General features: G+C 43.9%; 1 protein-coding gene and 1 pseudogene across 3 annotated transcripts in view; both read right to left on the bottom strand.

The window, feature by feature from the left end:
• APOD (apolipoprotein D) overlaps window positions 1–26917 on the bottom strand; it is a 70464-nt gene that overhangs the window by 9284 nt on the left and 34263 nt on the right. The window contains exons 1-3 of one of the 3 annotated variants that reach the window (XM_061194329.1): window positions 4994–5238; window positions 2774–2853; window positions 1401–1553 (exon numbers count right to left, since the gene is read on the bottom strand). In XM_061194329.1, coding sequence (XP_061050312.1) covers window positions 1401–1526 — 126 coding nt within the window. In that variant the 5' untranslated portion in view covers window positions 1527–1553; window positions 2774–2853; window positions 4994–5238. Of the gene's footprint in view, window positions 1–1400; window positions 1554–2773; window positions 2854–4993; window positions 5243–26917 lie in introns of those variants that run through there. The other 2 variants (XM_061194328.1, XM_061194327.1) reach the window with 2 other exon arrangements.
• LOC133093411 (ubiquitin-conjugating enzyme E2 L3-like) lies at window positions 19845–20246 on the bottom strand (annotated as a pseudogene).

The following is a 26917-nucleotide window of genomic DNA, read 5'->3' as shown; positions in this document are numbered from 1 at the left end:
TGTTGAGATGGCAATACTCTCCAAATTGACCAACAGATTTAATACAGTCTCTATCAAAATTCCAACTTGCTTCTTTGCAGAAATTGACAAAATGAGCCTAAAATTTATACAGAAATACAAAGGGCCCAGAATAGCCAGAAGAACAAAGTTGAAGAACTCATATATTCTGACGTCAAAACTTACTACAAAGCTACAGTAATCAAGACTATACTGTGCCGGTATAAGGACAGACATATAGATCAATAGAATAGAATTGAGGGTCCAAAAATAAACTCTTACACATATGGTCAATTGATTTTCAACAAGGGTGTGAAGACTATTCAATGGCGAAAGAATAGTCTTCTCAACAAACCGTCCTGGAACAACTGGATATCCTCATGCCAAAGAAAGAAGTTTGACTCCTATATCACACTATATACAAAATTTAACTTAAAATGAATCAAAGACTTAAATGTAAGAACTAAAACTGTAAATCACTTAGAAGAAAATATAGGAGTAAATCTTTATGACCTTAGACTAGGCAATTTTTTTTAGATATGCCACCAAAAGCACAAGCAACAAAAGAAAAAGTAGATAAAATGGACTTCATTAATATTAAAAAGTTTTGTGCTCAAAAGACACGTCAATAAGGTGAAAAGACAATCCTTACCATATATGGGGGAATTGATTCTATCGATATCTTTTTAGTGCAGGTAACAAGAAAGCCCCTTGGGGGAGTGCTGTCCTCTCCTGGGCTCTCTCTGAGTAACCTGTGGGGGTCCTGCACTCCTGGGAAGCCTAGTTTTGAATCCTACTCTGCATTTACTGGCTGTGTGACCTGAGTGGGTTGCAAGATCTCTGACGTTCAGCTTCTTCAGCTGTAGAGTGAGGATAATATTTCTGCAGCAGCTGCTGTCAATGCCCTGTCCCATGTCCTTTCAGCCCACCTCTGGGCTCACCTCCACAGCGGGCTTCCCATACACACTGCCAGCTTCCCACCTCGAGCCCCTGGGTCTCCTTCTCTGCCACAGGCTTGGCCAGTGCCGTGGGAGCTCCCACTGCCCACCTACATCCGTCCGTGGGACAACCTGAGGCACATTCTACATATTTCCTCAGAGGATCCCCAGCAGGATTGAACCCCATTGTTCACAGAGTAACCTGCTCATGTGAACAGGTTACTTTCCTGCCTTCTCTGTCTGTTTCCCCACATGCCCACTCAGGCTTCCTGGGATCATCTTCTAAAACATCTCTGCTCCCTAGTTCTTGTCTCAGGGTCTGCTTTGGGGGAGCTCCCAGTAAGATAAGTACCTACCCCAAGGCTTGCTGTGGCCATTAAAGCAGAAGAATAAAACCAAACCTGGTAGGATGCTTATGCAAACAGGAGACAGCAAAACAAGCGGGAGTTTAGCCTTTTACCGCACCTTATTCACGTCAAAGTTCTCCTGCACTGGAGGATTTGGGCATTTCCCGAGATGGAAAGCTTGTCCCTCAGCTGCTCCGAAGAGTCCAGCCAGGGCAGGAAGCAGCAGCAGCAGCGCTGGTACCATCTTGGAGCTGGGTGGCTGGAGGTGGACCTGGAGTGGGGAGAACAAAGCAGCTGGAGGCGCTCGGAGTCTCCTGAGGGCACAGAGTCCGCAGAGGAAAATTTCTGGGCTGGCCGGTCCCTCTGTGCGCAGCCTCCCACTCAGCCCGTCTGAGCCCCTCATCCCCCAGGGCCACCTCAGTCATCAGTGTCACTGTGAGGCCCTCCACCCCTGTGAGCCTCTCTAGAAGCTTTTGTGCCGCCATTAGAACACATTCTGCCTGGTATTAGAGTTTGTTGGATTTATTTTGCCAGCTCCCCCGACCCTACACACCTAATTATGCATTTTTCAAGGACGGGCATCGTTTTTGATTCTCCCTGGACTCACCCACAGAACCTCGCAGTGCCAGGTGCAGTAGGTACTTATTGTATGAACAGAAACAATGTGTGTGTGTTGGGGGTGGGTAGGCAAAGGGGGAGAGTGAAGCCATCAAGTGAACCATGAGAGAAAAAACCGAAAACAAACTGTTCACTACATTTAGTGCCCTGTGAGATTCATCAAAGAAATGCCTCCCTGACTCCATTTCCCCACCCTGCCCCCATCTGCTTGTCTGTTTACCAACCCAAGAGTAGGCCTGGGAACTTTAAAGGGAGCAGCGTGCTGGGGACTCCAGGGTCACCCTGACTGGGTTTTAATTCTGGCTCTGCACATACTAAGTATAACTGTGTCCAATGGATGCTTTAGTTTCCTTGGCTATTAAGTGGGAATAATAATCATACCAACCTCATGAAGTTTCATGAGAGTTAAATGAGAAAATATAAGGAGAGCATTTAGAGCAGTGTCTGACAGAGAAAATGCTCAGTAAATGTTAGCTATTATTATGAAAAACAGGAGCAAAATATTGTGTTTCCTGAATTTCTTCTTTCTTCCTTCCTCCCTTCCTTCCTTCCTTCCTCCCTCCCTCCTTCCCTCCCTCCCTCACTTCCTTCCTTCCTTCCTTCCTTCCTCCCTTCCTCCCTCCCTCCCTCCCTCCCTCCCTTCCTCCCTTCCTTCCTTCCTTCCTTTGACATGCTGTTGAGGGTATTTTTCATAGATGCTGTACATTTAACCAGAGAAGGACCAGTAGCTGACTTGTAATTGTGCAAAAAGCATTTGAGTCCAACACCCTTGGGCGTGGAAGCTTCTTTGAGGAGGGGCAGTGGGCAGGGGTGAGGGCTGCAGCGCTGTTGACAAGGTAGGAGCCTGGGCTGCTCCCTGCTTCTTTCACTGACTTGCTCTCAGTCTGTTCTCTTCCTTGTGACTCCTTGCCTGTAGCTGCACAGGAGCTATTTCCAGCGCTTTGCCTTTCTCCCTGTGATGAAGAGGACTGAATCAATGCAAGCACGATGGTCTCAGATCTGAATATTTAAAAGGATGTGTCATAACAGGAATAATTATAACCACTTTCTTATGACTCTCTAAACCTCCAAATAACCTTTAATAATCAATAGCTTTTCTTCTGGAAGTTTTGTTGCCCGTTTTTCAAAAGAACAGTTACCTAATGAGTAAAAGCTGATGCGAGGTTGGGGGGAGGAGGGGTGGTCCCTGAGTCCCTGCCTTGAGCACATCTGCTGTGGGGCCCTTTCCTTAGTCTTTGAGGCTCCACTTCCCATCAGCCCCTACCACCAGGTAAATGACACTTGTCTTTTAACATTTTGGGGGATGATGGATGCCAAAATCCAGCCTAAATCCACAAAAATTTGCATTTCTTTTCAAGAGGTTCTTAGAACCACTGAAGTTCTACTCTTGGCCCCTAGTAGGCTCCAAGCTCAGTGCCTTGCCCAGGAATTCTAAGCCCAGAGGACGGCCACACATTCTACACATTCTACAGGCACCCCCTCCCCCAAACTGGACAGGACCTTAGAGGTCATTTATCCAACCCCCCCCTCAGGTGTACAGATGGGGAAGTTGAGGCCCAGAAGGGGCAGAGTGCTGGGACTTGGGCCCCATCTCCACCTCTCCATTCTGTCACACCCCTGAGCCATGCTTCCTTCTGTGCCCACCTTCGGTGGCTTCAATAAACATCTACCTCTGTACCTGATAAGTCTCGTTTCACCACGTGACAGTTCCACCAAAAGTCAGTTCTCTGTCTTACTCTGACAAATATCTTGTTACAGAATGTTCTTTTGCGGGCTGAAACATGTTCTTTAGCTCTGTAGGAGGATTTCAGAGCAAAACTAATTCCCCTTGCCTGCAACTCTTCCAAAGATGCCTCTTTATTGCAGTAGTTTTATTCCTATGATGAAAACTTTTTGTGAGAGAAAGAGTTGATAGCATCCATCATTTTTTTGCAGTACCCCTTGCATTCTACTTTACCCAGTGCTTATTGAGCACCTTCTGAGGGTAAATCACATTATTAACATATATCTATGAACTTGGGTATGCATGACTTATTTTTGCATTGTCTCCTAATACTAATGGGAAGACTGTCCTAACGAGGAGAGTTTAAATACTTTTTAAAAAGATATAATTTAAATATTATTTTAACTAAATATTAAATAATTAAAAAATAATTCTACTAAGGTTATGGTGCATCCACACTGGGCCAGAACTGACTCTGTGGATCACTGCTAACACTCACTGAGCTTCTCCAGGGAGGAGCCCTGGCTTCAGTATTTTACATGTGCATTGAATCTTCATAACACCCTAACTGGAAGTGTCCTGTGCTGACAATTCTCTGTGTACTCAGTGAGGTTACTTCTTGACAAGCTGTGAAGCCAGAACTTAGGTCAGGTTTCCTAAGAGTCTACACACCTGCATGTTAGCCTGGACCTGGTGCCTGGTCTCCAGGAGCTGCAGAATATTAAGGACTAGGCTTTTAGATTTCACGTGACCAAAAAAAAAAAACACTTTTCCACAAGTAAATGGGTCTTAAAAACCATTTCGCTATTGAATCTAACAAGAAAACATATCTTCTGAAGAAAATATTTTTGCATTTTCTATTAATTTTATTTAATTTAATAATAATTAATTCTATTAATATTAAATGCATTTTCTATTCACATAGTGCATTCCAATTCACTTTTCTGTCAATTTTACTGTAATGCACACTGGATAACAACCCCCTGAGAATTCATCTATCACAGTATTGGTGTATGGAACAATTCCTCACTGTCTCATAATATAGAGGGGGGTGCGTAGTGCCAGCAGAAGACTTTGAGGTGAGTCAGCACCGCGTTGGCACCCCAGCTCTGGCATTTGTTGGTGGTCTTACCTTAGGCCTGTTGCTTAGGATATCTGAACTTCACTTTCCTCATCTGAAAAATGGCACTAACAATATCTTCTTTGTAAGGTTGTTTATGGAAAAATGAGACCAAGTCTGCAAAGCAACTGGCCAAAGGCCCTCAGTTGTTAGTTACTATTTTTAGCTGAAAAGGGGCAATGAAAACTCAAGACTGTCTCTATTTTAAGCATTTTTTATCATAAATGAGAATTAATACCACAGTACATACCTTTTTCTTCAAGATGAAAGCAGTTTCCACATGCAAAATCATCCAATTTGAGATGCCTTCTCTTGGTGACTGGCTTCTCCCAAGCTATTTTATAAGCTTCTCAGGTCATTGATGTTTAATTTTAATGAATGCCACACCCCCTCCAGTTCAGGAAGGCTGGCCTAAAAGCTTCGCTCTGTATGAAACACAAAGATGGGATGTTATGTTCATCTCCCTCCCCCAGTTTCCTTCACAGCTGCTCCCTGAAGAAGAAACAACGAGATATTGTTTGTGTGTGTGTGTGTGTGTGTGAGAGAGAGAAAGACAAAGTGCATTTCATTCAAAACATCTTTTTTGCTGTGTGGATTTTCTAATTTAATTTTCTCAGTCAGAATGCACTTTTAAGTTCCAGTAAGATGAGTTGCAACATGTGTTCAAACATCTGTTATTTATTTTTCATTTTTGTGTAAATGAAAAAGCAACAGTCACATTTCCTGAAAATGGAGCCTGAATTCCACCCATGTGGTCCCTGGCCTGGAACATGACGCAGGCAACAGAGTGAAGGTTAGCAATCAGAGTTGGCTTTCTATGTGATCCTGGGCAAGCCACCCACTTCTCTGAGCCTCAGTCTCCCCACTGTGAAGGATAGACTGTCATTTCTGTCCCCACCAGAGTTGGGTGTGTAGGGGCTAAAAGCTGAGAACACCAAAGGTGTCTTCTGCAGCTCCTCTCTCTTGAGTCTTGGATGACTCTCCCAGCTACATATTCTAGGCAGCCCGTTCTGCTTGGGGTTGGAGTGGGGACGGGGAGCAGATTTAAGCCCAGGGGCGCTTTTGGTTGGGCCTCGTCTCTCTCTGTGGAATGAACAGCTTTGGAAAAACTCTTAGGCGTTGGATTCTATGCCTTTGTGATAGGCAGAGGTTTTTTATTTTTTTAATTTTTAATTTTATTTTATTGAAGTATAGTTGATTTACAATGTGTTAATTTCTGCTGTACATCAAAGTGGCTCAGTTATAAAATTATATATTCTTTTTCATATTCTTTTCCATTATGGTTTATCATGGATATTGAATATAGTTTCCCCTGCTATACAGTAGGACCTTTTTGTTTATCCATCCTATATATAATAATTTGCATCTGCTAATCCTGAACTCCCAATCCTTCCCTCCCCCACCTCCCCTCCTCCTTGGCAACCACAAGTCTGTTCTCTATGTCTGTGAATTTACTTCTGTTTTGTAGATAAATTGGTATTTTAGATTCCACATATAAGTGATATCATATGGTATTTGTCTTTCTCTTTCTGACTTACTTCACTTAGTGTGATAATCTCTAGGTCCATCCATGTTGCTGCAAATGGCAGTATTTCATTCTTTTTTATGGCTGAGTAATATTCCACTGTATATATATTTACCACATTGGCAGAAGGTGACACATAGATAAGACAGTACTTTTGTACCAGATTTATATTCCTAAATAAAATTCATTCTCAAATTTGTAAGCAATAGAGAGAAATTTACAGCACTAGACCTTTAAACCTTATAACAACAGCACCAAGAGTGAAACCTTAACATACCAAACTTTGAGAGCTCTTTCTTTGGGATGTTCTTTACCTTTTCAGGAAAAGAAGGAATTCTTCTTCCTGTTCAGGGCACTGACTCTGACTGTACTCCTGTAATGCTTTCCCCTCAGAACTCTGTATGGCTCCCTCCTTCGTCCAGGTCTCTGATCTAATGTCCTTCCTTTAAGGGCCTTCCTGACCTTTCAAAAATAGCACTCTTGTCACTATCATTTTACTTGGTTCATTATATCCTTACTATATCTTTATCTGAAATTATATCCTTTATTTATGTTTTTTCTTGCTTATGGTGTTTTCCCCACTGGGATCTAAGCTTCACAAGTACAGAGAATCTGTCTCATTTTCTTACTGCTGTACCCCTAGTGCTAGAGCACATCATAAGTGCTCAGTAACTACTTATAAACTGAATGGAAGGGACCTATCTATTCAAAGAATTTACTGAGTATTCTAAGATATGCACAAGGACTAGAGGTAATATTCAAGAGACTTCTATTTGAATTGTTTTCTGGGGAAAGTACTGGCCTGTAACTATTACAATAAATTGTTGCACAGTTTTCCACAAAGCAATATTGCTAAATTTCCAAATGTGTAAGTTAAGATTGATATATTTATATATGTGAATCCTCAGCATGAAATCAAGAACTGTGGAGCTGAAGGTACTAGTCTAGGAGTCATAGTGTGAGAAAGATCACATTATCTTTCTGGGTCTCAGTTTATTTTTTTCTGCAGGTGTTAGCAAATGATATAATTTAGGGAAATCCTCTTTTTATATGTTTCTGGAATGTAGAGACAAGCACAAGTTCTTAAACATTATAAAACCAATCAGCACTGTGTTCTAAACAAGTCTTTATGTTTAAATTCCAAGATAGCGCAATTTGTTGTAAACGATTAAAATAGTACCAAAATGTAGGCCTCAGAAAGTGTGTCTCATAATCCCACACCTCAGAGATTGTTACATTTGCACTTACTCTTCTCGGTAGTCCTAGACAGATCCCAACATAATAACAATAATAGCAACAATATCCAGTGTACTGAAGCTTTCTCGTCTTTATGTAATAATGTATCTCTTGATATCAATTCACATAGATCTACTTCATTCTTTCACTTGCTGTAAAACCTTGTTTTTACATGACAGCACATTTCTTCAAGGAGATGGCCTGTGGTTTTACAGGGAAGTAGTTCTTTAGTTGGGTGATCTTTCATCATGTAGGTAATTGCCTCAGTGGTTTCACCATAAGACCCTCAGGGAAGATGAAATTGTTTAGGTGGACTTTTTGTAGCAAGAAATAAAGAACTATCCCATCTTAAAAAAAAAGTTTCCCAGATGGAAATTTCTCTGTTTATTAATACGTGGTTCTTTCAACTACCAGAGTCATCCTGTATGCCTTTCTAAAGTGATTTTTCTTTTGTCAAGTAAAACGAAGGGGAAACACACTGTACTTTTCATGTGAAAACCCAGACTATGAGTTTTCAATAGCAGGTATTCACTCTTTAAGACTCAGTTCAAAAGTTCCACTCTCTGGTTGTCTTCCTGAATTCTTGCCCACTCCATGCAGTGTTCATCACTCTCTACTTTGTGTTTCCACAGCACGTGTTACTTTGTTCTCAGGCCCATCATACCATGTCAAGCATCACCACTAGACCCACCATCTCCTCCTGGAGACTGTCAGGTCCTTCAGAGTAGGTTTGTCTTTTTGTCCCTGGTAAATTGCCTAATGCCTGGTAGGTAATAAATGTTTACTAAATGTAATTGGATGATTGAGTGTTTAATTCTCATTATTTTGAGGGATGACCACATACTTCATGATTTATTCAGATGCTTCTTTCCTCTCCTTCCTGCTCCTTTGTGGCCATTTACTTTATCACTAGCAGCTGGAACCAGCTGAGAGTTGAAGGATGCCAAGCATCTGCTGAACAGCAAGAAAGCAATCAAACTGGTGAAAACTACAACTTGACATGGCATGGGGGAGGAACACAGAACTGGAAGGCAGGAGGCCTGGGTTCTGGTCCTAGCTCTGTTACTAACTCATTTATCCATTCATTCACTCTTTCGACAACAGATATCAAGCACTGTCATGTTCAGGCACTGTTCTGAGTCCTGCAGATGTAATGGTGAAGAAGAAAGACAAGGTCCTAGCCCTTGTGGGACTTACCATCCAGAATAGAGTCAGACACACAGAGAGGAAAACATATATGAGAGAATAAGGTGATGTGATAGGGAGTGACTGGGTGGGCTACTTCAGTTTTGTGGTCAGGAAGGGCCTCTCTGAGTACTGACATTTCAGTGAGATGTTAATGATAGAAAGGAAACAGTCATTCAAGGATCAGGGGGAAGAGCATTCCAGAAAGAACAGCCAGTGCAAAGGTCCTAGGGTGGGACTAGATTGCAGGTTTTCAAGGGACAGAAAGACCAGTGTGGCTGGAGTGGAGAGATGAGGTGGAAAGTGATTCAAAGTGAGTTTGGAGAGGTAGGCAGAAGTCATGTTACATCTTGCTTTGAGGAATTTAGGTTTTATTTCAAGTACAATGGGAAGCCATGTACTTGTACATTCTATAAGAATGTGACAAGATTATTCAGGCTTCCCTGTCAATTGTGGAGTGTAGAATGGTTCCAGATGGATCACCTGGGAAGCTATTGCAGTCATTCAGATAATGGTGGCTTGGACCACAGTGACTGTGATGAAAATGGAGAGAAGTAGATGAATTTGGAATATGCTTTGGAGATAAAGTGGACAAGATTTGCTGATATATTGAATATAGATAATGAAGAAAAAAGGGAGTCAAGACTGACTCCTAGATTTATAGGTTGAACAACTGGGTGAATGCTCTCGCTAATGACTAAAACTAGGAAGCCTGAGGAAGGAGCAAGTTTGGGAGGAAAACTCGAGTTCTTTCATGGATAAATTATATCTGAGTTGCCTGTTAGATATCCATGTGGAAATGTGAAGATGGCAGTTGGATAGTCAAGTCAAGATTTGGGGAAGAGTCAGGGCTAGAGGCAGAGATTTTGGAATCATAAGCACATAGATCAGCGGTCCCCACCCTTTTGGGCACCAGGGACCGGTTTCGTGGAAGACAAGTTTTCCACGGACAGGAGGTTGGGGGGCTGGTTCAGGCAGTAATGCGAGCAATGGGAAGCAGCAGATGAAGCTTCGCTCACTCACCCACCTCTCACCTCCTGCTGTGCGGCCCGGTTCCTAACAGGCTGCAGACCGGTAACGGTCCGAGACCCGGGGGTTGGGGACCACAGACGTAGATGGTCTTCAAAGTCATGGGACTCGATGGGGTTATGAAGGGAGAGCACACAGTAATGGCAGAAAAGGATGATCAGGACAGATCCCTACTACGCTCTAACTTAGAGAGATTGACTAGAGGAGAAGGAGCCAGTAAAGGAGACATAAGTAAAAGAGGACAGTGGGTTATCACAGAGCCAAGGGAAGAAAATGTTTTAAGAAGGAGGAAATAATCAATTTTTACAGAAAGTTCAAAGAAGATAACGAAGAAGTGGCCCCTGGATTTAGCAAATGGAGGTCACTGGTGACCTTGACAATAGTAGTCTCTGTGGATAATGGGAATAGAAGTCCAATTTGAGTGTGCTGAGGAAGGGATGTGGAAACAGCAACTCAGTTTTGAAGTTGAAGGAAGATAGAGAAATGAGTTTAGTAGCTGACGGGAGACGTGGAGGTTGAGGAGGATGCTCAGGGCATGCACATGGGGCTGATCCAGTAGAGGAGGAATATTGCCTCTGTAGGAGAGGGGGGTGGAGACTGCAAGAGCAATCCTGAGCAGGAGAGAGGGCGTGGGATCCAGAGCACAGGTGGAGAGGCTGGCTTTTGAGAGGAGCAAGGGTTCTGGGCCCATAGAAACAGGAGGGGATGCAGAGGGGAGGCAACCAGATGCAGGGAGGTGTGTAGATCTGGTGGTAAGAAGATGTGGGGTTTTCTCTTTGTGTGACTGTGGTCAATTCACTTATCTTGCTGAGATCTGTTGGAGAAACTCAACAATTCTGCTCTGATCATGGTAAATGGGTTTCCTTGACCACAGTCACTCTGCTAATGACACCTGCCTTAACACCTGCTTCATTTATTAAGGGACATAGTGGGGAAGGGGCAGGGTTCAATCTAGGACTAATTATAATCATAGCTCCTGACTATTGAACACTGCAACACCAGGTCCTGTATAGGTGTTTTCCATATATTAGCTCTAATTGTTACATACCCTGCAAGGCAGGCATTAGTACTAGTCCCATTAGAGGGATGAAAAAACGGAGGTGGGAAGATGTGGTCATGCAACTTTTCTAAAGTGATGAAGTGAGAATTTAAATCCTAACGTGTAACTCCAAACCCATACTTTTAACCATTATGTTCTATTGCCCCAGCAACAGAAAGGGGTGAAAGGGTTCACTGAGAGATTGGCCAGGGGTTTAATACCCTCCAACCTTCTCAGCAGAGAAAGATGATACCAACTGCTTACTAATTCCTGAGAAATGTTGAGGCAAGCAGGAGGGCTGAGTTTTCTGCACCAGGCTCAGAGACTAGTGTTCCAGACTCCTTGACAAAGGCCACCTGAAAGCAGAGGAATTGAACCCATCCATCTAGTCTATCATCCAACACTGTCATCCAACAAATTCCAGGAGCTGGGACATCTGCTACCAGTTACCTCAGTCAACTTATTGTGGCTTTAAGCTTTTCCAGCTGTTTGCTGGGAAACAATCTTTGTCCAGTTTTGTAATCCAATATAGACTGAGGCCAGTTCTTATGAAGATATACAGGGCCGGCAGGGCCACCTCCAAGCCTTCTAATGGGACCAAAATTCAGGATTTTTTAATGCAGAAGCAGTAAGAGCTCTGTTTTGATTTTTTAATTTTCTAAGATAATAAATAGATTGGTGGACAGAGCTCGGGTTCGGGAATAGGGCGATGGGGTTCTTGCCTCGGCTCTCTTACCTCTTAGCTGGGTGACTTTGGAGAGTTTCCTGAGCTTTCAGTCCAGGGTTTGACTATCAAGTGTTTGTAATATGGAATCCATGGGTCTCCATGGGAGGTTGATAGGATCCCATTTCAATAAAATTGAATGCTTTTGCGATCCTGTTTTGTTTTACGCATTTATGGACATTTTTGCTGAGTTGTCAGTGGGTCCATGGCACAAAAAGGGTAGGAACCTGAGAGAGGATGTCTGGGGTCCCTGCTTGATTTGACATAATTTTCATGTTCATACCTTCTGGGAGAGAAATTTCTTTAATGAAGTCCAACTGAGTGTGCAGGAGTGAAGGGCAGTTTCCCAATGCTGGTGAGAGAGGTCAATAAATAGGAGGTGATGGAGCGTCACATTTGGGCTGGGGCCCAGGTGACAGAGGGAGAGAGCCAGACTCCAGGCTCTCACATGCTATCTTCATCTGGGTAGAGGGGCTGAGCCATCACACACTTAGATGTGTATTTGGGGCGCACCCCCGAGAGGCAGGAGCAGCCCGCAGACTGAGAGTCTCAGGTGCCACGTGCTGCCTCGCGGGAGAAGGTAAGAGGGAGGGAGAGGGTGGCAGCAGGAGGAGAACCGTGACCTGGCCCATCCTTCTACCTCTGTGTTACTTTGGCTCCTGTAACACAGTTTCCGATAATAAAGTGATGGTAGAATAAATAGAGAGTTTTCACTGACTGATGAGCCAGCTCTCGGGTACTAGACACTTGTTATGCTGGGTACTCTACATATATTATCTCCTTTAAGCCAAGAGCAACCATGAAAGGTAGATATAATTATATCCATTTCGTGGAGCAGAGAACTTGCTCACAGGTTAGTACTTGCCCAACATGATGCAGCGAGTGGCTGAACTGGGATTCATGACCACTTCTGAATTCATCTTCTCGTGAATGGGAGCTATTGGCCAGTCTCTTGGTCCAAGGTAGTCCCTCTTACAATGGGACATGCCCCAATTTGAAGAACAGGATTTCTATGTCTTCATCTAAGTTTTTAAGAAAATGACCATTTGATTTATTGATTTATTATGTACTTTGTCAAAAGTGGTATTGTTGTACTGTGTCTGGAGTTTTGTGTTTGGCCTGGAAGCCTCCTTTCAAGTTTTCTGAAATACAAGTAGGTCCTCATTACAGCAATGAAGAGAGTATTATTGGATTTGAGATCCACAGCATACTCCATTAAGAATGGCAAGTGGTTTTCCATGGGCTACATCTCCTGGAGGGAGCAAGTGGGTGTGGGGGAGAGGAGGTGACTGAGAACCACAGATTTCATTGGTTTCTGGGTTTGGGTGGAGGCTGTATAGTAGATCTGTTACTGACTTGAGAATACCTCAATACATCCCTTGGTCTTGCATGCTTTGCATGGGGTCTAAGACCCTCAATTTCAGAATTATTGATGGAGTGAACTATTATAGTATTCTTTTGTGCTTTTTTTCCCAAATGTCTTGTGTTAGTGACTCTTCCTTAGTCCAGTGGTCCTTAACTCTGGTCACATATACCTGGGGTGCTTTTAATAAGACTGATTCCTGGGCCCTATCTCCAAAGATTCTGACTTAATAGATCTGTGTGAGGGCCTAGGCATCAGTAACTGTTAAAAGCTCTGCCAACATAGAAAACAAACTTATGTTACCAAAGGGGAAAGTGGGGGAGGAATAAATTAGGAGTTTGAGATTACCAGATACAAACTACCATATATAAGATAGATAAACAACAAGGTCCTACTGTGCAGCACAGGGAACTATATTCAATATCCTGTAACAAACCATAATGGAAAAGAATATGAAAAAGGATATATATATCTATATCTGAATCACTTTGCTGTACACCACAAACTAACACAACATTGTAAATCAACTATACTTCAATAAAAAATAAAAATAAGAAAATAAAAGCTCTGCCAATGATTTCAATGTGCAGGGAGGTGAGAACCACTGAGTCATTGTCTTGCTTGCCTTTGGCCATCCTGCTTGCTGCTCCCTTACCTGGAAGGCCTCCCTGCCCTCTTCATCTGGTCAACTCTTGCTGGTCCTCCAGGAACACTGAAACACTGGTTGGGCTCTGTGGCCTCCTCTGTGCTCCCAGGACTGTTTGCAAAATCTCTCTCTAACACATCCCCCAGTGTTCTAGTGTGTGGTTTGTCTGTCTTCCCTACAGGGCTGTACGTGGGATGGGATGTGGCCTTATTTCTTTGAAGCTCCAGCTTCCAGCACAGAGCCTGGCACAAAGTAGGAGCTTGGTAAATGTTTGCTGAATAAGTGAGGGCATGAAAATATTCGGAGGGAAAGAATCAGAAATGTGGCCAGACACGTCTGGTCCTTTTCCGTTCTCTGGGGGCCCTGAAGACACATCAGGAGAGCTTAGGATGAGTGAGTTTGGAGAGGTCTGAGGCTGCACGTGAACCTCACATTCAGAAATACACGTATTTGGTTTTTAGAAAGGTCTCCCACACCTTGTCATAATATATACCACAACAAATATTGAAGTCTCAGGGGTTCAGCTCCAGCTACCCCTGTGTTGCCATCACTCAACCCATAGCGTCTGCTCGGCTTATGAGTCAAGCTCTTTGTCCTTTACAGAGATGTTGGTTCTGTCTCAGATGAACAAAGGAAACATTCTGACTGTGAGAGAATGGCTTTCAGGGTTTTCCTGACGCAGCCCTGGAGAGAAGACACTTTTATTTCTATCTGTTCAGTGGGGACCAGTAGAGGCACGGGTGTGTCCATGGCCTTCAATCATGAGTTTCACATAAAGAGACCGCTGGCAGAGCCTCCTTGGGGTGGGCACTCTGAGGTTTTCAGGAGGGATAGTCTTATCTTTAATGAAAATAGAGAGGGATGAGGAGGAGGAGGAAAGCTCTTTCTATTAAGAACCTACCCAGTGGCACTCAAATACTATTCCAGAGACTCTGTGTGTTAATTCATCTACTCCTTACAGTAACCCCGTGAAGTAGATATTGTCTCTATATTATTTTTACCTTTGAGTCACTTTTCTTCAGTACCTATGTACTTTGTCTCCAAATATTCTCCATCCAGCCTCCTAAATTTCTATTTCATCCCTTCTCTGTTTCCCCAGTGGCAATACCTTACCTCAGGCCACCATCTAATTTGACATGAGAAGGTTCAAGTGTCACTAAGCTCATACCATATGTCACAACCATAGTGGGAGCTGCATTTGGACCTGGGTCTTGGAGTAAAGGGACTTCCTCTGTTGAGTCAATGATTCTGAGACTTACCAAGATTCCCTTGAGGTTTTTGACTAATCCCCTTAGACTTCCTTCTGTCTCCCCCACCCCAGACCTAAATCTTTGACCTGTTCTCATAAATCAATAATTTATTAATTTAACAAATGTTTATGGAGCACTTCGTAAGGACTAGTCATTTTGCTAGGCACCAGGAAGATGAGATGTACAAGATCAAATCCCTGTCCTTGTGGATGTTGCTATTCTGGCTTCTTTCCCCTCTGAGTAGTTGCTCTGGTCACTTGTTTCTCAGGTTCCCTCACCTGGATCAGTGGCCTTTGTAGCAGAAGCTGAACATGGCCATTGACCTGACAAACTCCTGAAGACTCAGGATCTCTGCACCCTGCCGTGAAGGGCCCTGGGCAGCTCCGTTCTGCCCGTCCAGGGGCTGCATATTTTCTCTTACCTTCCCCTCCCCCAGCCATATCCACTCGAGAGATGGGCAAAGCTTAGGGACTCTTAGCATCTCAGGGCTCAGCCTTGCAGGTACCACTCTGGGTAACTTGGGACCACAGGGGACCCTAGTCTCCAGGGAAAGAAGCCTGTTGACCTGTCAGCCAGAAATCCTTTTATCTTTGGTGTCATGAACTCTCAAGTAAACATGCCTTATATACATTTTGCCCTAAATGATCCAATGTCTGCTTTCCTAGCACATTCTATGTCTTTGGACTGGGCTGCTTTGATGCAGTTAGAATAACAAAAATTTAGGAAAACAAACTCAACTTTTAAAAGAAAAATATGTGAACGAAAGAGTTGGTTCATCAAATCTGCTTCAAATAGGGAGATTTCAATCATGACCAGAAGGCCCGTGATTTTCTTAAAAGGGCCAAGGAGGGCTTCCCTGGTGGCGCAGTGGTTGAGAATCTGCCTGCTAATGCAGGGGACACGGGTTCGAGCCCTGGTCTGGGAGGATCCCACATGCCGCGGAGCGACTGGGCCCGTAAGCCACAACTGCTGAGCCTGCGCGTCTGGAGCCTGTGCTCCGCAACGGGAGAGGCCGCGATAGTGAGAGGCCCACGCACCGCGATAAAGAGTGGCCCCCACTTGGTGCAACTAAAGAAAGCCCTCGCACAGAAACAAAGACCCAACGCAGCCATAAAATAATAAATAAAATAAATAAATGAAGGGAAAAAGATGGTTCAATTAAAAAAAAAAAAAAGGGCCAAGGAAGGGCTCTCCTGAAGAAAGTCTGCTGGGCCTGAAGGAACCCACCTCACAACCCTTAGGGATGAACGCACACACTTTGCCTTTTTTCTCTACATTTGGCCTGAGATGATCTTCAGGTTGTCATAACTATTCCAGGTTGAGAATTTCACTTCATTGAGATTCACCCTAACTCACTCAAAAGAACCCAACAGATGGTCTATAAAGATTTAGGCATCAACCTAATTCAGCCCCTCCCCTTTTCTCCCACTAGCCAGGGCCCAGAGCTGTGGAATTTTCCAGAAGCTGGTGCTTCCAGTTGAGGGGAAGTGACTGGATTTCCCAGGACCTTCCCACTTCAGGAGGGTTATTTGAAAAGATATCCATGGCCTGCTTAGGGAATAATTACAAGTTGTGGTGTGGGGATGTGCTTGGGCAGGGATGGCTTCAACTGAGGCCCTAAGGGACTGAGTTTGAAACAGGGGAGAAGGAAAAATTTAAAAAAACAACAACCAAAAAATAAAAAACCAAACAATGGTACAAAGGAAGCACTGTTCCCATGAACAGATGGAGTGGCAGGGTCAGCTGAGCCCAGGTCCCTGTACCAGGCCTCCCGTAGCATCTGTGCTGGGTTGGGAGGAAGCACATCTCTGGTCCAGGGACAGCGTGGGCCAAGGAAATAGTCCAGGGGATAAATGGCTACATTAGGACGTCCTGCAGAGCAGAGGGATACCCTTAGGACTTTAGATTGGACAACTGGATAAGTGGAGGGGGATTTCTAGCTCTACTGTAGGAGTCCTGCAGTGTAGACTGCCAAATAGAATAATGCAAGTGGCATAGTGAACATTCTGGCTTGAGATACACAGCTTAACTGCTACCTGTTCAGATTAACCAGATAACTGCCAGATCTTCAAGTCCCACAGGGATCTGTGGACACAGGCATAGGAGGCTGCCTTTAGACTTGCAGCTGCTTCTAACGTATGTGATACACGCAGACATGTGGTTATTCGGTATGCTCTTTAAGGCCTCTTCCTTTCCTGAGCGTCTAAAATTTTAGAGACCTACAGCTAAACATGTTAGGGATGAGTCATGCTGTGAATGGTCACCGGGTGGACAGCAGAGGGAAGGAAGGATTCATGTGACCAACCTTGTCCTCCATGATACTAGACCCTACTCAGATCCCTGAGAGTGTCAGGGATGAGGGAGTTTGTAGTCTCCTCTCAATGATGTTGTAGCCAACGAAGGTTTATCCTATTTTGTCTTATTTCAATTTTGGTATCTTGACAGGCCATTACTATTTACAGCCAAGAATCAGTGAGAATCTCCATAACAGCTCAGTTAAAGAATCCTCTTCATGTTAGGGCTTCTGGAAAGAGCACAGGTCTGTGAATCAAGACAGAAGGGTTCTAGGCCCAGCTTTGTCATCAATCTGTGGCTGACTTTGGCAAGGAACTTCCTCTGCCCAGATCAAAGTTCATACTTTCTTGCCACTAACATTCTATGACTGTGATTTGGTACCTAGTATGGGAAGAAGACAAGACCCCAGGCAGGTCAAGGGAGTCAGAAAGGGAAGTTGGGGGAAGGTTGTATTAGCTTAGGAACCATTAAAATCCTTGGATCCCTACATAACTCTGCTTGCATCTTTAAGTCCACTGGCCTCACTCTACCTCCCAAACTGTCAGCTCTGATCAGGGCCTGTGGGCTTCCTCAGAAGCACCAAGACTCACTGGGTCCCCATTTCTTTTATGCACCCACCATGGGGGTAGAGAGTCAGAGAGATAGGCTGTGAGGTGAGAAAGGAGGCCATGTGGAGAGTGCAGTTGAGGAAGATGCTTCCATTTTGAAACCATTTGCTGCGGGCCCTCCAGTCTCAGCACCAGGAGAGGACTATAGTCATGGATAAATAGCATATGCTGTTGTCTTAGATGAAACTGTTTATATGAAACAGGAAATGCAAACACAGGTTCTGTTTTTCTGCACTGCATTTCTCTGATGGGGATAATAATAGTTGTGCAACCCGGAGTGTGGTTATTAAACCCATCCTATGGTCACAAAGAAGCTGTGAGAAAGCCAACAGGCACAGACTCCCCAAGGCAGGATTTGGAGATTTTGCAAATTTCAAACTATTTTCCTGATGAACTGTAGTAACCCACCACGAGACAGAAGAGATGGAGTCGAACTCCAAGTACATTTTGTCCTCACAGAGTTTGTTTTAACACCAGAAGAATTTCTTCTGTGTGTTTTTCTCATGGTCTTACCCCTATGAACTTGTTTAGCACTCAGTCTAGTGGACACTTGGTAAATATGAAAGTCTCCAGCACAAAATAAGTGTTGAGAATGGGAACATTCCAGGATTCCATGGGTTAGTTTATTTGCAGGACCCAAATGGTCTGGTTGGTTCTTCCACCAAATTGAAGAACTGATTATTTGAGGAGGGTTTATCATAGATATATTAATTATATATGTGATTGTGTGTGGCCGAGAGCTGAGGTCCTTGGACTCCAGGAGAAAGGCAGACTCTTTATGATAAGCCTCTAGTGGTCAGATCAGAACCAGCCTTGCAAAGTTAGTGAGAGCCCTGAGCTGATCTGGAGAGCGTAGAACGAAGTGCCTGGCTGATTTTGGACAAGTGTTCTTTGTGGGAAAAGGAGGTCACCCTCTCATCTAGTGCAAACCAAACTTGGTACGCAGACACGTACATACAGCGTTCCTGCAATTCTCCCCGTCCAAGAGGACTGCTCTTTTCCCTTCCACATGCTTCTCAGGCAGCCAGTTCCCCTTTGCTGACTCTCCCTCTTGTCTCCATCCTTCACTCCCTTCCCAAGACTGCCCTTGATGCTCAGCTCACCCACTTTTGCCTGTATACAAATGATGGGAGATGGCAGTGAGCTTGTCCTCAGTCCAAGCCTTCACTCCTCAGGAGGGCCCTGGGCCTAGCTTGGCTGAAGCACCGAACCTGAGGATAAAATAAGGAAGAAGTCTGAGAGAAGAGGAGAAGCAGAGGAAGACCAGGGCTGTGACCTGGGGACAGAAGTGAGTTTTCCTCTTACTGACTCACCTCTACCAAGAATTAGGGCAGGAGGAAACATAAAATTTAGCTCTCCAAAGTCTAGAATGATCTTAATCTTCCATATCCACTTTACTGAGGACACCTCCAGTGATTTGTTTGGAGATATTTGGGTGAAGAAACTTTGATACTTTTTTATTGTCAATGGGTTTTAACCTGTTACGAAAATAGGGATGAATCATAAAACTTGGTCCTCAAATATGCCCTGGTTATAATTTTTTTTTAAATAACTTTATTTTATTTTTGGCTGCTTGGGTCTTTGTTGCTGCTCGTGGACTTCTCATTGTGATGGCTTCTCTTCTCGCAGAGCACAGGCTCTAGGTGTGTGGGCTTCAGTAGTTGTGGCACATGGGCTCAGTAGTTGTGGCTCGCAGGCTCTAGAGCGCAGGCTCAGTAGTTGTGGTACACGGGCTTAGTTGCTCCGTGGCATGTGGGATCTTCCTGGACCAGGGCTCGAACCCATGTCCCCTGCATTGGCAGGCAGATTCTTAACCACTGCACCACCAGGGAAGCCCATGCCCTGGCTTTAATTTAAAGCCAAATATTCAGTTCAGTTTTCTTTTCTGTTTTTTTTTTTTTTTTGCATTATACTGCTTATTAGATCCATGACACAGTGGTAACCACATTTTTCATGTCCACTGACACCATTTATTGACATCTTTTCTTTTCTTTTTCTTAGAACATCTTAAAATTTTAATCCTGTCTTTACAGGTTACCTAGACCACTTTTGATTATGAAAACTGTAGAAAATTAGTAACTGCCGCAAGCGGATGCTGGGCCGTGGCACATGTCAATTTTCCAAGGAGTCCTGCTTTTTGGGATATCTGAATGCACTGCTCAGGGTCTCTGCTCACACGCTGGAATCAGTTGTGGTAGATTTTAGTCCACAGGTCGCTTTTCCCCATATTTCTTTGTAAACTCTTCAACGTTCTTACAGAATTTTTTACTGTCCTTGTGCTGGGGGGTTCATTTGGTTGGTTTTGGTTGCTGGCTTCCAGTTTTCAGCACTAATTACCAGCAGACAGACCTGCCCTTTTTCATCCATGTTCCGGGTGATAGATCTTCGATTTAAATGTGATCTTTGGTAGCTTGAATGGGTAGTCTGCTGGAAAGTTGATTTCGATTCTGAAGGCCCCCTTATCAATATGGAGGGTTGTCAGGAACCATAAGCCCTTGCCAGGTCAACAAATTAGCTTCATCAACCTAGATGTAAAGGAAGTTTTTCATCTCACATTTGAGGATGTCTTCAAGCCCCTTCATCAGCCTCCTGCTGGCTGCCATCTTGAATCTGGTGCTGCTGCTGGCACCTTGACACCTTTTCTTTAATATTTAGGTCTGTAATTCTGCAGATACCACACATAATAAATGGAAAGTTATCTCATTTTCTTTATTGCATTTTTGTGGACAAATAGAGAGTCTTTTAGTTTATATCAGGTATAAAGATCACAGAAAGTCTAATTTAAGTTGAAAACCAACAACATTTGGCTGATCGTAAACTTTCCCAGGGTGCTACATCTAGAAGAAATTCAGTACCAAGTACAAGTACCATATTGTTGCTATATCACAGGTATCTCACATATCAATGATATTGTAGCTTAGAAGCAGCATCTACACTTTAAGTTGCTCATGCTGAGATGTAAGATGCTGCTGGCAATATTTATTTTGAAAACATGCAAACAATAGTTCTCTTTTTCATTGCTCCAGTTACCCTTAGTTATAGTACTTAAAAGTACTTTTGTACTGTTTTGTGTGTATGATTATAGAAGTAATTCATGTTCAAAAAAAGTGGAAAACACAGGAAAGCACGAAGAAGAAAAGCATATGAAAGCCAGTAATTCCACCAGCCAGAGAGAACCATGGTTACCATTTGGTATTTCTGATATATAGGGATAGGGCTGTAGAAGAGTTATAGAGAGGAGGCATGTATCTTTTGAAACAAAAATGAGATCATATGAGGGGCAGGGAGACAAAAAGGTGAAAGTGATGCTCCAATTGCATCAGAGTTCATGTGTATCTCTTCCGACAGAGACCTTCCAACAGAGAAGTGGAATATTTGAGCTAAACCTTGAGCCCTCCCAGGACTAAGTTCTAGGAGTCTGCCTCAGGGTATAGCCTGGTTGTAATTGAATGACTCTGGCCCTGGGGTATCCGTGGCCTGTCAGGTTTCACAGCAGGTCAAGGCCACTTCTAGGATTTACTCTGCTTTGTAGCTTCCCACCTGGACCTGGAGAAGGCTGTGAATAAAATGTTTCTAACTCACTTTTCCTCTCCCCTCTCGTCTCCCTTAGCCAGGATTCTTGGCTCTTAGTAGCCAAGCTTCTCTATAACTGACATATTATTTATGATATTTGCTCCACTGTCACTACAACGATTTTATATTTTGCTCTCTTGAGATATGTTGTAAGAGAAGGAAATATGGTTTTGCCTTTGTTTCACGTCATGCCCATTTATGCTAAATGTATAAAATGGCTCCTCATGCATTTCCCACACCCTGTACCAAAGAAAAATTTTCATTCAGTTGTGTCTTCTAGTGACTCCACACAAGTCCTTTTGACTTTGGGCCAGAACCATTCAATATTCGTTCCACAAAATTTTCTTAAGCACCCACATGGGCCAGGTACCATTCCATGTATTGGGGATTCAGCAACGAATGAAACCTGCAAAAATCCCATCCCTCACAGAGTGCTCATTCTGGTGAGATCAGATGGCCAAATGCCTCTTGCTGCCATGCCATCTCATTCAATCATTCATTTGTTCAAGCATTCATTCATTCAAGCGGTCCTTCAACAAACAGTGAGTGCCTACTATAGTGGCTTTGTAATGTGTTAACTTGGCTAGGCTACATTACACTTTCCTTTCCTTCATGTTTTTGGATAGGGTGGGCCACCAGAGGGATTCTCATGTGAGATTTGGAGGGTGGAAGTGAAGCAGCAGTCATTTTGTAGCTCACACATAGGGTCGTGTATCTGCTGGCCCACCTCCTTTGCATGAAGCAGTGACCAGGCCCATATTTGCCCTCACCTCCCCTAGGTCCTCCCTCAGCTTCCCTGACCCCTGGGCAGCTGTGGGCATTTACACCCACGATGACAGGTGCCTTCATTTGACCCATCAGCTCTGTTAGCTCCTATGTACTCTGCTCCACTCTCCAAAGACTCAATCCTGACAAAGCTGGCATTACTACTTACCCTCCACTCTACTTCACCCTGCATTTCACTTTTAATTAGCTAAGGAAATTTATTTAAATTTGTTAAACTTATTTAAAATTAATTAGCTAAGTGATATATCACTTATTATGTACATTCTACTTTATTTATCCATTCAACAAATGTTCTAACAAGATTCTCCTACATGGCAGGCACTCTGCTAGGTGCTGGGGGTACATTGGAGAGCAGAACAGATGTGGTCTCTGCCCTCATGGAGCTTACAGCCCAGCAGGGGAGGACAGACCAAAAATTCAAGTAAACAAACAAAACTTGATTTTAAAAATGAGTGGGGCTGTATAAATAGAGAAAGGTGAGCCAGGGTGGACAAGAGGGTAGGACCTATTCCAGATAAGGTAGATGGGGAAGGCCTTTGTATCCAAATGCATTTTTAAATATTAGGAAGTCAAAAGGATATGGACCCATCAAGAAAGCAGTTTTTGTTAGAAGTGTTCATCCATTTGAAAAATACTCCACAGTGGTTAAATTTCTTAAGAAGAAATATGAGTAGAGATGGAAAGCTAGCAGTTTGAGAGACCCAGGTTCAGGAGGAAAGAGGCAGTCATACAAGTTCACTGGGAGAACAGGAGATGGTGAGTCATCTTTTTCTTTCCTTTTGATCTGATGTTGAAAGGGGGAAATATATGGAAAGCAAGTCCTTCATTGTAACAGAGACGATTTACTAAGAATGAGTTATTGAGAGTGAGTCCAGGCTGTGTCATCAAAAACCTCTCCATTAAGATAGGAGTCAGGGGAAGGGATGGGACACAAGGTGGACCCTGAGAGAATATGCAGCACATGCTTGCGACAAACAACTGGGGTGTGTGTGTGTGTGTGTGTATGTGTGTGTGTGATATGATGCACTTTTTCCTTCACAGAAAATCTTCTAGATTAGTCCATTCTGGGGAAACAAGTGGGGTGATGGCTCTGCATTTCCTTTGACGCTGCCCAGGAACCCAGGATGAAGCCACTCAGACTGGCTGTGAACACTAGGTATTACCTGAGTTGGAAATGCTCCCCAGTTAGAGTCAGTTCCCTGGTCAGGGGTTCCCAGTGATCCTGGAATAAGTCACATCTGTCACCAGAGGTTAAGGGTCATGACTTTAATCCTTTTGTGTTCCCTCAGAGTGCTAAGCAATGTGCTATGCCCCCAGCAGGAGAATCGGTACTTATTGATGCCTTTATACAAAACCTTCCCACCTGAGCCAAGTCAACTTTTAAAGCTTTTAGGGACTTCCCTGGTGGTGCAGTGGTTAAGAATCCGCCTGCCAACGCAGCGGACACGGGTTCGAGCCCTGGTCCGGGAAGATCCCACATGCCGCGGAGCAACTAAGCCCATGCGCTACAACTATTGAGCCTGCGCCCTAGAGCCCGCGAGCCAAACTACTGAGCCCGAGCGCCACAAGTACTGAAGCCCGCGCGCCTAGAGCCCGTGCTCCGCAACAAGAGAAGCCACCGCAATGAGAAGCCTGAGCACCGCAACGAAGAGCAGCCCCTGCTCGCCACAACTAGAGAAAGCCTGCACGCAGCAACAAAGACCCAACTCAGCCAAAAATAAATAAATAAATAAATTTTAGGGAAAAAAAAAAAAAAGGCTTTTAAAGGTTTGGGCCTGAAGTGTGGACTCAGGACACAGAGACCCCAGCAGGGAACTAGTGGCCTTCTAATATTTCTCATGATGTTTCCAGGTCAAGTTACTGGTTTTGGATCCAGAGGAATGATGCTCCTCATGTTTGGGATTCTACGGAGGAGAGGAAGAACTCAAACAAAAAGCTAGGAGAGGAGCCAATGTGATGAGGAAGAGATTAAAGCCCCTTTCTTCTCAAACGAGGACATTGCTTTCAAAACAAGGATGAACACTGTGTTGGGAAATTTCAAGTTCTCCTTACTGTTTTGCTCTCAGGGCAATTTTAGTAAATAAAACCCCACTGTTATTCATTGGATTTTCCAGATTTGCTTTAAGCTCCTTTAGCTTGGTGGTGGCAGGCTGATAGGTTATAAAGAAAACACAGGAAGAGAAATCCAGGTTAAAATATTTATTTAAAAGTTAGTGCCTTTGAGGTTACCATTTGATTCAGCCTCTGCATATCTTTCCATATACTCTATTATTTCTGAACTCACTTTACCTATATGTCCTCAAAACACCCATGAATATCCACTCCTTCCTAGATGGCATTAAATTTCATTTTAGATTTTAAAAAAGAAAAAAAGTGCCTTGTCCTGGAATCTGACATTTTCTTCATGGGTCAGAATATCCAGAGTTTCTGTGGTTCATCAACACCAGGGAGACTAAGCACCAAACATTTCACAGATTTCTGTTATAAAGATTTTTACAAACATGGACGCGTGCAAGGCTCAGTTGTCACCTCTAAAGACAGTGGTGTTCCTCAGCCTTACTGTCTGGCCCTGATTAGCAAAGACATAAATAGTATAACCTCTGGTGTGACCTTGTCACAAAATTCACTCACCTTGGCTATTAGTGGCCTTTACCTGACATAAAGCAAATGACCTGTCATTGATCAAGCGAACAAAAGAAATCATAAAAATTCAAGCAAAAGGGGAAAAAATATATGCACATATAAGTTTTAACCCAAGGTCACCCAGCCTAAAGCTCTCAGCCAGAAAATGTGTCACCATCTTTCCTCCCACAAGGTATTACTGGGTGGAAAACACATACGCATCATCAGTAGAGTCTGCCCTGGGATAGCCGTCTCACAGTTCTGATAGAGGAACAACAGCCTGAGACCCCATCTCCAGCACCAGGCATGCCTGTGACCTGGCTTCCGTCTTGCACTCAGAGGCCAAGGCCTGGATTCATCACCCGTCGCTGCAGCAGGAGCTCAAGGAGATTCTGCTCAAAATTCAATGCTTATTGCTTGAAGTACTTTTAAAGTCCTTTGTTATCCAAAGCCTTTCCTTTGAGCCTTGGAGAGGATTACAAAGTAATGCTTTCTTCCTTGAGCTTATTTCTTAGGAAATTGCCTTCAGACCTGCCAAAGTCACAAAGAGATGCAGGATTTCATTGGTGTCTTCAGACATGGAACATTTGGTCATCCCTCATGATTTTTTTCACTCCTATTTCCTGAAGAGAAAACAGAAGATCTGGGAAAGAAGGGCTACCTGCCTCTGGTCTCTTGGCTGCCCTGGTAGGAAGAGTCCAAGTGACAGTTCCAGGAATGAGGCTGGGACTGTGAATAGATCCATACCTGTTGCTTACACCTTCTCATTTCACAGTGTGTGGCCCGCTGTCAGGTGAGGGCCACACTCCCTCTGTCCACGTGCTTTGCCTTCACCTTGTTTTGTTACCACATTTTCCCTTATTTTCTGCCTTTCTTCCATCCATATATCATAAATCCATTCACTATCCATCCATCCACCCATCCATCCACCCACCGATCCATCCATCCATCCATCCGTCTATCCTTTTACCCATTCTTCCCAAACTGATGACTTCTTATGTGCCAGGCTTTGTGCTAGACGCTGACTCTGAAGAGGAGTGAGAATGATTCCTGCCCCCAGTCTTGTGGGAGAGGCATATGTAAATATGTTATACATATTTAGCATATGTAAATAACTCTAATATGGTGCAGAGGTTGAGGTATGCATAAGACCAAGGGACTGCCTGCATTCAAAGGAGAAGCATTACCTCCAGCTGTCACCTCCTGAGGTGGACTTTCTGTCAAAATGGCCCCTCTGATCCCACCTCCTGGTGTTCACGCCCTTGTGTGATCCCCTCCCTTTGAGTGTGGGTAGAACTTATGACTTGCTTGATTCTACCATAAGACAAAGGTGACAGGATGTGGGTGACTATGTGTATGTAATTACATTATTCTGTTACATAAAGTTGTAGTGCCCATCTTGCTGGAGTTTCTGTCTCCCTTGCTATAGCTTTGAGGAAGCAAGTGACCACGTTGGGGAATCCCACATGCCAAGAAACTGCAGAAGGGATTTAGGAGCTAAGAACAGCCTCTGGCCAACAGCCAACAAGAAACTGAAGCTCTGTGTCATGTAGCCTCAGGAACTGGGCTCTGCCAACAACCTGAGGGAACTTTGGAAGTGGACCCTTCCTCAGCAGAGCCTCAGGTGAGACTCAGGCCCAGCTGACACCCTTTTCTTTTTTTAAATTGAAGTATAGTTGATTTACAATGTTTTGTTAATTTCTGCCATACAGCAGTGTCTCAGTTATACCAGCTGACACCTTGATTACAGTTTTAAAAGACCCTAAACAGCAGATCCAGATAAGCTTTGCTGGGATTCCTGATGCACAGCAACTGTGAGATAAAACACTTGTGTTGTTTTAAACCCCTAAGTTTGTGGTAATTTGTTATGCAACACTAGAAAACTATCATACCTCCTGAGGAGCAGCTATCAGAAATGTAAAGTTCTGGGAAGGGGCTGACAGCTGGGGGAGTGTCTCCAGCTCCCATGTTCATCCATTCAGCAAATATTTATCGAGCATTTATGATGCACGATGCACTGGTTTAGATACATTAGTAAACAGAAGAAAATCCTTGGGACTTCCCTGGTGGCGCAGTGGTTGGGAATCCGCCTGCCAATGCAGGGGACACGGGTTCGAGCCCTAGTCAGGGAAGATCCCACATGCCGCGGAGCAACTGGGCCCGCGAGCCACAACTACTGAGCCTGCACTCTGGAGCCTGTGAGCCACAACTACTGAGCCCATGTGCCACAACTGCTGAAGCCCGCGTGCCTGGAGCCGGTGCTCTGCAACGAGAGAGGCCACTGCAGTGAGAA

This window comes from Eubalaena glacialis, chromosome 6 (assembly GCF_028564815.1).
Source record: "Eubalaena glacialis isolate mEubGla1 chromosome 6, mEubGla1.1.hap2.+ XY, whole genome shotgun sequence".
Classification (NCBI taxonomy): Eukaryota; Metazoa; Chordata; class Mammalia; order Artiodactyla; family Balaenidae; genus Eubalaena; species Eubalaena glacialis.
Note: the sequence above shows the minus strand (reverse complement) of the source record. Positions and strands in the feature narration are given on the sequence as shown.